This window comes from Osmerus mordax, chromosome 3, assembly GCF_038355195.1.
Source record: "Osmerus mordax isolate fOsmMor3 chromosome 3, fOsmMor3.pri, whole genome shotgun sequence".
NCBI lineage: Eukaryota > Metazoa > Chordata > Actinopteri > Osmeriformes > Osmeridae > Osmerus > Osmerus mordax.
The window spans coordinates 2,237,952-2,248,222 of NC_090052.1; the positions used below are offsets into that span (position 1 = coordinate 2,237,952).

The 10,271-nt window shown below is 50.9% G+C and overlaps 1 protein-coding gene across 1 annotated transcript in view; it reads left to right on the plus strand.

The window, feature by feature from the left end:
* Window positions 1-6,744, plus strand: part of LOC136940639 (guanine nucleotide-binding protein subunit alpha-13) — a 16,898-nt gene extending 10,154 nt beyond the window's left edge. Inside the window, exons 3-5 of the mRNA XM_067232865.1 lie at window positions 2,883-2,933; window positions 4,860-5,060; window positions 5,398-6,744. Of these exons, the coding sequence (XP_067088966.1) occupies window positions 2,883-2,933; window positions 4,860-5,060; window positions 5,398-5,769 (624 nt within the window). The 3' untranslated portion in view covers window positions 5,770-6,744. The remainder of the gene's footprint in view (window positions 1-2,882; window positions 2,934-4,859; window positions 5,061-5,397) is intronic.
* Window positions 6,745-10,271: the final 3,527 nt, after the last annotated feature.

Below are 10,271 nucleotides of genomic sequence, written 5' to 3' on the forward strand. Positions count from 1 at the left end.
TCTCTCTCTCTCTCTCTCTCTCTCTCTCTCTCTCTCTCTCTCTCTCTCTCTCTCTCTCTCTCTCTCTCGTCCGTCTCTTATGAGGACTGGGAGGGCAAGAAAGGTCATTGTTACTATTTTCGATGGTGCACCGGTGTGTGTGTTGAAGTATTTTCCTCTTACACAAGCGGAGTGTGACCCTGAGGTGTGTGCAGTCATAAATGACCTTTCCCCCTGAGTCTGGGAGGCTGATATTGAGACAGGGAGAGAGAGGGAGAATGAGAGAGAGACAGGGAGACGGAGGGAGGGAGGGAGAATGAGAGGGAGACAGAGGGAGAGAGGGAGAATGAGAGAGAGACAGGGAGACGGAGGGAGAGAGGGAGAATGAGAGAGAGACAGGGAGACGGAGGGAGGGAGGGAGAATGAGAGAGAGACAGGGAGACGGACGGAGGGAGGGAGAATGAGAGACAGGGAGACGGACGGAGGGAGGGAGAATGAGAGACAGGGAGACGGATGGAGGGAGGGAGAATGAGAGACAGGGAGATGGACGGAGGGAGGGAGGGAGAATGGGAGACGGACGGAGGGAGGGAGGGAGAGGAGTGATCTGGACCGTCTTCATGGGTGGCAGTCACTCGTCTGACTCCATCAGCGCTGCGTTATTGTGGCGGAGCTGCTCATGGTTAACCTGACCAGGTGACGTCACCAGACGGCTTGTTACACAGAAGCATCCGGGAAGTCGTCCTGGGAAACTGGGTAGAAAAGGGCAGGCGCTTTCACAAACGAACACCAGGAAGAGCCCGTCTACTCAGGTGGGTCTGCCTAGTCATGTGACGTCTGCCTAGTCATGTGACTTCCCCCTGTGTGTGTGTGTTACAGAGAGCTTGGAGCAGTGTGAGGTGAATTTGGTAAAGGGTTAGAAGCAGACCTCTGCATATCTCTAACCTGTGAACAGAGCAGATTCACACACACACACGCCACTCACTCACCAGACACACACACACACCATACGTACACTGCCTATCACCACGGAGACGAAACGTGGTGTCTCTGCTGACGTCACTTACAAGGACAACACCCTGCGATGCTGCACCCACCCCTATGTTCTGTCACGGAACATTAAGATCACACACACACTCCCGTGACACGCACGCACACACTCACCCCCCCCCACACACACACACACACTTGAACTCCCTCTTGTTTGTTTGTTCCTTTTTCATTCAGTTTGCGCTGCACCCTGGCATCTTGTTCCTATTACTCAGAGGATTCAGTTATAGATGTGGCTCTCGTGGAGCTGTGTGGTGTGTGTGTGGTTGTGTGTGGCAGTTGGCTCTGCTGTGTGCTTCCCCATTTTTTTTTTTAAGCCACGCTTGGCGCACGGTCACCTCATGTCATGCTAGCGCCTCGTTTACGGCGAGCCTGCCTCTGTTCGCTCTGAACAGAGGCGAGCCTGCCTCTGTTCGCTCTGAACAGAGGCGAGCCTGCCTCTGTTCGCTCTGAACAGCGGCGAGCCTGCCTCTGTTCGCTCTGAACAGCGGCGTTGGGAGATTTCCATCACACGGTCACAGGAAGTCGTCTCGCCACATGGCCTTGATTTCAGAGCACGCTACAGTGTGTGTGTGTAGAGGTTTGTGTGTGTGTATGTGCGTGGGGAGAGGTGTGTGTGTGTGTGTGCGTGTGTGGGGAGAGGTGTGTGTGTGTGCGTGTGTGGGGAGAGGTGTGTGTGTGTGTGGGGGGAGAGGTGTGTGTGTGTGTGGGGAGAGGTTTGTGTGTGTGTATGTGCGTGGGGAGAGGTGTGTGTGCGTGTGTGGGGAGAGGTGTGTGTGTGTGTGGGGAGAGGTGTGTGTGTGTGTGTGGGGGAGGTTTGTGTAACATAGGTCAGGGGGTGGGAACAGAGGCGCATGCCTTTTCTCTATCTGCCTTCTTGCAAAAGGGCTGTGGTGTGTGTGTGTTGGTTCAACTATTCTTATGGGGACTTCTGAACTCCTTGTAAACTAAGGAACCATTTTAATTAGTGGGGACCTTATCCTGGTCCTCACAACTTCAAGTGCTATTTTGGGGGTGTTAGGTTTAGAATTACTGATAGGGTTAGAATGACATCAATGGTTAAGGTTAGGGAGAACACCATTTTCAGTTGGGCTGAATTGTGTGTCCAATGAGAGCTGGTAAAAGCAGCGTGTGTTCACACGTGGCTTGTGTGTTCCTCCTCTTACAGGCCTAGATGTGTTTTGACAGGAAGTGAGCAGCTGCCTCTCTCATACCCCTGTCCTACCAAGTTAGCTCTGGTTCTTATTGAATAAAAGGAGCTTTTCCTGAAACTCAGGAGTTGACCAATCGGCACCAAGCTCTGGGTCTGGCCGGCAGACAGGCTCTTTCTCAGAAGGTTTCGAACTCGACTTCTCCATTGTTGCGTTCTCCATGCTCTCTTCCCACCCTGCAAGATATGACATCACACTGATGTGCTCACACTCCAGCTCTAGGAAAACCTGCTAGTTTTGGGTTCCAGGAACAAACATTTTGGGTAGCGAACACAAATCATTTCTTGTTGAAATAATACATTCCATGTTGGTGGAGTGGTATCTGTGGTCCACAGTGTTTTCAGAATCAGAATTCTGTTTATTGCTAAGTAGGTTTACACATACAAGGAATTAGCTTTGGTAGGTGGTGTATGACAGTAAACATAGTAGCATAGTAAGAAGAACCTTTTGACTAGGACTCAAGGAAACACGCATCAACACCATCACAAAACACAGACCTTGAGAGGACACGTGTGTGTGTGTTGTCGTGTCACTTAACGGAACAATTCTGACATGAACTGTTCTTTCTCTTCCCCTCCAACCCCGTCTCTCTCTCTCTCTGTCTCTCTCTGTCTGTCTCTCTCTCTCTGTCTCTCTCTCTCTCAGGGGGAGTCGGTGAAGTACTTCTTGGACAACCTGGAGAAGCTCGGCCAGTTGGTAAGCCCCTCCCTCCCTGACAGGTAGCCAGAGAGCTAGCCCTCACCCCCGAGAGCTAGCCCTCACCCCCAGAGAGCTAGCCCTCACCCCAGAGAGCTAGCCCTCACCCCCGAGAGCTAGCCCTCACCCCAGAGAGCTAGCCCTCACCCCCGAGAGCTAGCCCTCACCCCAGAGAGCTAGCCCTCACCCCAGAGAGCTAGCCCTCACCCCCGAGAGCTAGCCCTCACCCCAGAGAGCTAGCCCTCACCCCAGAGAGCTAGCCCTCACCCCAGAGAGCTAGCCCTCACCCCAGAGAGCTAGCCCTCACCCCAGAGAGCTAGCCCTCACGCACGCACACACACACACACAGTGAATAGCCCCATTGGTGTTTAGCAACATGGCCTGGGCCCAGCAGGAACAGGAAGTGGATCAGGGCTTAGTGTTCGAACAGGGAGGAACAGGTTCACCACAGCCCACTGCGAACGCCCCATGTCAAAGAAAAATGTCACTCACAAAGAAAGAAAGAAAATGTGCACAGCACAAATGCGTGAGATGTGTGTGTGTGTGGGGTGTGAGAAAGTGCGGACTCTTGGCTGTGTCCCCGGTGGCTTCCCCTATCGGCCGGACGACCTTTGTGATGTCACCGCGTCTGGAATGTCAGGAATTCGGCTGTGAAACTCGCAGGCTGTTTTACTCAGGAGACGACAATTGTTTTCTCCAGTGTCCCGGAAGCAACGTTCAGCTCAAGACGAGGACTGAGAAGTCTTGGTCAGTCTCGTTCTGACCAATGACACGAGCCAGAATGTGTGTGTGTGTGTGTGTGTGTGTGAACCACAAACCCCAGCAACCTGCTTTCTAGCACGAACACACACTCATTACTCAAACAGGTTCTTGTCGTCCGGTATATAATTTAAAAAGAAAAAATGCAAATTGTCAGAAGAGGGAATTTCACCAGCTGCTGGAAGCCGTTGGTTTCCAACGTGATATTTGAGAACACACAACTTCCCCATATAAACAAACTGTAATGAAACAATTCATAAGTTTCAAGAGCACGTTTTCAGGGTTTATTTAAGGGTGTTTTCGCACAATTACGTTTCTGTCTCATATGGGACGCAGAAACAACATGTAAATCAACATGTAAAGCCATCTGTAAGTCAGATGGCTGAGCGGTTAGGGAATTGGGCTAGTAATCTGAAGGTTGCCGGTTCGATTCCTGGACGTGACAAATGACGTTGTGTCCTTGGGCAAGGCACTTCACCCTACTTGCCTTGGGTGGAATGTCCCTGTATTTACTGTAAGTCGCTCTGGATAAGAGTGTCTGCTAAATGACTAAATGTAAATGAAGTAGTCAAGTTTAGTACTTACCTTCATATCCTTTCCATGCGATGACTGCATGACGTGCGTGACTCAGACCCCAGCTGCTGGTGGCTATCTCCTCTGGGCTCGCTGTCTGTTCTGCATCTTTCTTCAGATCCTGGAGGTTTCGGGGGCAAGCCCCCATAAGGGTTTTCTTCAGCATGTAAAAGGCATTGCTTAATTGGGTTTAGATCAGGTGACTTTATTTGGCTTTGTTCAGAGATCTACAGTTGTTGTTTTTTTGTTTAATGTTTTTTGTTGTTACTTGCAACCATCCTTATCTTTAAAAGAAGCCGTTATTAATCTGCCAATCATGGCACGCAAGCCCGCACAGTTTCAGGAACAAAAATATGATCTTACATGTGGCCCCTAACGATTTGACTGTACAAGCAAGACATTTAACGCACTAAAATAACCACAAATTGTTTCCCTTTTTTTTTTTGTCTTCTACTTTTATTTTAGATACTATTATTACTATTTACACCTTACTATTTATAGATTAGTATTTTAAATAGAATATTATGATTTGTAGTAGTAGTTTAATGTAGTTTGTCAATCATTAGTTCCCTGGTCTCCTCTCCTCTCCACCAGGACTATCTACCCAGCCAGCAAGACATCCTTCTGGCCCGGAAGCCCACCAAGGGCATCCACGAGTACGACTTTGAGATCAAGAACGTGCCCTTCAAGATGGTGGACGTGGGGGGCCAGCGCTCGGAGAGGAGACGCTGGTTCGAGTGCTTCGACTCGGTCACGTCCATCCTCTTCCTCGTCTCGTCCTCCGAGTACGACCAGGTGAGTGTCTCTCTCTCACACACACACACCCCACATTTACATTTAGCAGACGCTCTTATCCAGACTTAAAGTAAGTACAGGGACATTCTCCCCCCCCCCCCGAGGCAAGCAGGGTGAAGTGCCTTGCCCAAGGACACAACGTCATTTTGCACGGCCAGGAATCTAACCGGAAACCGTCTTGAGTAATAGCCCAATTCCCTAACCGCTCAGCCATCTGACTCCCACAGTCACACTGTCAGACACACTCTCTCACACAAAGACACACACATCTTCAGTCACTATCACACACACACCCTTTTGACACACACTACCCCCCCCTCCCCCCCCCCCCCCCCAGGTGCTGATGGAGGACCGGCAGACCAACCGCCTGAGCGAGTCTCTCAACATCTTCGAGACCATCGTCAACAACCGCGTGTTCAGCAACGTGTCCATCATCCTGTTCCTCAACAAGACGGACCTTCTGGAGGACAAGGTGAAGAGCGTGCCCATCAAGGACTATTTCCCCGAGTTCGGCGGGGAGGCGCACAGCCTGGCCGACGTGCAGAGCTTCCTGGTGGACTGCTTCCGGAACAAGCGCCGGGAGCAGCAGCAGAAGCCGCTGTACCACCACTTCACCACGGCTATCAACACTGAGAACATTCGCCTGGTGTTCCGTGACGTCAAGGACACCATTCTGCACGACAACCTTAAGCAACTCATGCTCCAGTGAAACGGGCGCGCAGTTTTTGGGTTGTTTTTGTTTTTCGGGTTGTTCGTTTTTTTTTTTTACGCGAGGAGAGAGAGTCGCCTGAACCTAGCTCCTCCCCCTCCTCTGGTTTCAACTGTCACTTTTGACCCCCCCCTCCCTGCCATCCGTCGAGTGTAGAACCGCACCACCTATCTTGCCTTTCACCAAACGTCTTTTATTATTAGTCATTTTGATTTTATTTGTATTCTTCTTTTGTGTGCACGGCCATCGTAGTCCTGACCTAAAACCACTGTAAAGCCGTGTGACACCTCTAATCTCCTGTCTCAGATGGATTCTTCTAGAACGTCCTGTACCGCTCCTCTGTCCACTGTTGGACAAACTCTGTAACTTCTACCCGGGCTGTGGAAGGTGTGCGTGCGTGACGTGTGTGTGGGGGGGGGTCAAAGGCTGTCTCGTAGAAACCGAGGGCGGGGCATGGTGGCCACCAAGTCAGGGTGGATGTAGGCGGAAGGTGTAGCGATGGCGTGGCTGTACTGACCTGTACTCTCCTCGCGGGCCTTGACAACTGCGAGCGTTAATGCTTCCACCATCACCGCCGCGATATGCCAGTACCGCCGCAGGGTGATGCCCACCACCCCTCTGTGTGGAAATGAGGACTGTTCTAGATGTTTCTGGGGCCTTTTCAATTGGGGGGGGGCTTGTTTTCTGCACTGTACTAATCTTTGAATTATTCCACTATTGAGCCTTCTGTACCACTGCCTCCTCATTGAAAAGGGCTAACTCACACACACACCGACACACACACACACACACACACACTCAGAAGAATCCTGATGCCCTCCTTAAGCTGATTCCTGCCAGGTATAGCTGTAGGTTTCACATTTTCTCGCGTTTTCTTTGACTTTTACTGTAATTTCTAGGTGGTTCCTTTTCCTCTGGTCTTTTTTGTTTTCGTTTTTCTCTCCACACTCACATAAAGACGCGTATCTATCTAGACTTTGTCTCTTTAGTTCCGTGTCCCAGGCGACTGCTGATGGGCACTGCTAGGCAACGGAGGAAGTAGAGAACACACACGGCACTTGCGCTTCAACCACATGAATAAGTAATAATAATAAAAAAAAGAAAATATACTGCAACTGTAGTTTTAGTGGAGGGAATCTAAGCACAGTGTATTAAGCGAATTCTCAGGGCACGTTGTGGACCACTTATTTGTGTATTAGATGCAATGATACTTGTGCCTAAGCCCTTTACAGAGACACTTTAACTTGGTCGTTCTCTCTCTCACACACACACACACACACACACACAAACACACAGAGAGAGAGAATGGCTGGCAGAATCTTTTCTGCTTCTCTCGTCTTTCCTTCTTTAACTCCTCCCACTTTGGGCTCCTGTTTGCTGTAACTCCTCCCACTTTGGGCTCTCCTGTTTGCTTTAAGCCGCCTTGAGCTCCAGACCTTTAGCCAGCTCAGCTTAAACCTTCCATCTCCCACAGGGGAAAGGGGGGAAATAGTTTGTTGCTGCATTCCCCCCCCACACACACACACACACACACACTCTCCTGTCCTTACCGAGAATATGGCTTATTATTTTGTAAAATACGAGCTTTTCAACAGAGTAAAAATATAGGAAAATCACTGGTTAGAAGGCGTGTAGGCTAACTTAACGGTTTAACCAGAAGTGTAGGCTAACTAGCGGGTTTTCTTGAAATTTTTTATTATAATTTTTTCCCCCAAGTGCTACCCTTTCTCTAAAGGTACAAGTTATTCTCTCAGTCTCCGCCAGTTACTCTCTTGCCGGGTCTGTGGCGACAAACAAAAGGGATAGCGCCAGCTCGCGTAGTGAACCTTCGGAGAAACGGCTAAGCTTGCGCGGTGTGGCCGAACGCCGGTGTTTGTTTATAGACGTTTGTACAACCCTGCCTCTCTCTCTCTCTCTGTGTCTGTCTCTCTCTCTCTGTCTCTCTCTGTCTCTCCCTCTCTGTCTCTCCCTCTCTGTCTCTCTCATGTATATGTATAGTTATGTATCTCACACCACCTCACCATTTTTCTAATCACGATGTAACCCGTCTTACACATGTATTTGTAAGTATGTATGTATCACTGACCCCTGGTGTTTTTATTACAGATTTTTGGTGTGTTGTTGCTGGGGGGTTGTGGATGGGTGTATATTTACAGTGAAATCGGTCTGAAAAAAAAATGTCCAGGCCGTGCTTTTATTCTGTTAGTCCGTCTGTCTGTCGGCATGTCTGTAAACAAAAGATGCTTGTATGTTGTTAACACACACACACACACTTTGTCTGTCCCTTGTTCGGGCCTCTGGTAGCTCCAGGCACCCCCTCTTCAAGCTCCAAGTCGGCCCCAGCAGAGAGCCCTTTTGTCTGGGCTCAGACTGTGTCGTGCCTCATCTTGGCTGGAGGCCCTGGGCTGGGCCGGGGGAGAGAAAGGCCACCATTGCATCCTCTTCCCGTCTGCTAGACCGATGTGACTGGTCCTAGTGTCTCTCACGCACACGCTCACGCCAACCGAGTCTGAGCAGGCCGAACGGCCTTGTAATGCTCTTTTGTTGTTGCTGAACCAACTCTTTTTTTGAAGCATGAACACACACACACACACTTCCTAGGGCCTGTAGTGTGCCGCTGGAAGATCATCTCCACAGATCTATGCTCCCGAGAAGCCCGAATAGCCTTAACAGGAACGCTTGCGTCCTTCCAGGCCGCTTTGAGCCGGCCGTCTTGAATTGTCCTCCTGTTCTGGACGCCAGGGCTATCTCGCTGTCCGTCTCCAGGTTTGCCGCTCGCTCGTGCCACTTATCCTCTGAAGCCAGGTTCCTCTGCCCCCCCGACCACCAGCCAGGGGAGGGCTCTGCCCCCCGGCCACCAGCCAGGGGAGGGCTCTGCCCCCCGGCCTCCAGCCAGGGGAGGGCTCTGCCCCCCTGACCACCAGCCAGGGGAGGGCTCTGCCCCCCGGCCACCAGCCAGGGGAGGGCTCTGCCCCCCGGCCTCCAGCCAGGGGAGGGCTCTGCCCCCCTGACCACCAGCCAGGGGAGGGCTCTGCCCCCCGGCCACCAGCCAGGGGAGGGCTCTGCCTGTAAGAAAGGGTGCTTATGTAGGAAGAGAACCAGTTTGAACAGACCGTTCTGTGCCATCTTCGTGGCGTATCTGGCGCACCAGAACTGGGAAGGTGGAGGGGAGTGACTGGGTCGCGTTCCCTTTGGGACAGAGAGGGATCATGAGGGATTGTGGGATAGTGGTGGTGACCACCAGTGTTCCGTGTGCACCTGGCCCTCCTGGGTCTCTCTGTGGTGAGGTGCTATCTGGTGCACCTGGCCCTCCTGGGTCTCTCTGTGGTGAGGTGCTATCTGGTGCACCTGGCCTTCCTGGGCTCTCCGTGGTGAGGTGCTATCTGGTGCACCTGGCCCTCCTGGGCTCTCTGTGGTGAGGTGCTATCTGGTGCACCTGGCCCTCCTGGGCTCTCTGTGGTGAGGTGCTATCTGGTGCACCTGGCCCTCCTGGGTCTCTCTGTGGTGAGGTGCTATCTGGTGCACCTGGCCCTCCTGGGTCTCTCTGTGGTGAGGTGCTATCTGGTGCACCTGGCCTTCCTGGGTCTCTGTGGTGAGGTGCTATCCGTGTGCCAGCAACTCAGAACGACATTTTCCTGACAAACCCAACAGTTGGAGGCTCACTTTGACCGATGTCGTATAGCCAAGCGGGTCTCCAGCCAACACACAGCCATAACTAGTCTAAACGGAGACCTGCATTTCAGTGCGTTTGAACACAAGTTTGTTTTTCCTTTTTTTCTTTTCTTCAGGCAACGACTAACCTGTTAGCGAGATGGTATACTCTGCACCGTAGCGGTGGAGCAGAGATACTCAGATACCAGAGGCCTTGTGTTTAAGAGGCCTCAAGCTCCCAAGTTTTAACACAAACCTTCGGTTTGGAAAAGAGTCGACTCTGGACAAGATTTTCTTGGTCTGAAGATTCTGCCTTGAACCTTTTTGTTGTTGTTGTTTTATAACCGTTTTAAGCGTGTGTCCGGTTCTGTGGCTCTTGTTTTTACATGCTGCTTCCTGGCCCGTGTGGCGAGCGATCTCTCTGGGACTCCAGCACAGACCTTGAGCGAACAGAATGTGATTCTAGTTCGAAGGATTCTGCAAACTAAGAGGTGGTCAAACTGTGTAGGGGGGTCAAATGTGAGCTAAGTCACACAGGCCACTGTTTTGTCGTGCCAGACTGCACCACTCCACGGCGAGACTTCAGAAAATGTATAAACGAGAAATAAGGAACACTCCAAAATAATGGACACGTTGGTGACGTTGGTTTCTAATGACGCTGATGCCACTGGTGTCCCATGTGTTTGGCTCTGTGTAATCAAGTCAGTTTATTAGGAGAGGGAAAATAAGATATATATATGCAAATGATCTGCCAAAATACACTGATCTAGTGCCTCCTGTTCTGAGTTCTGCCTCTTTAATTTTCTCCAATCAAGTTGTCTTAAAGTTTTAATTTTTTACTTAGGTTTTTC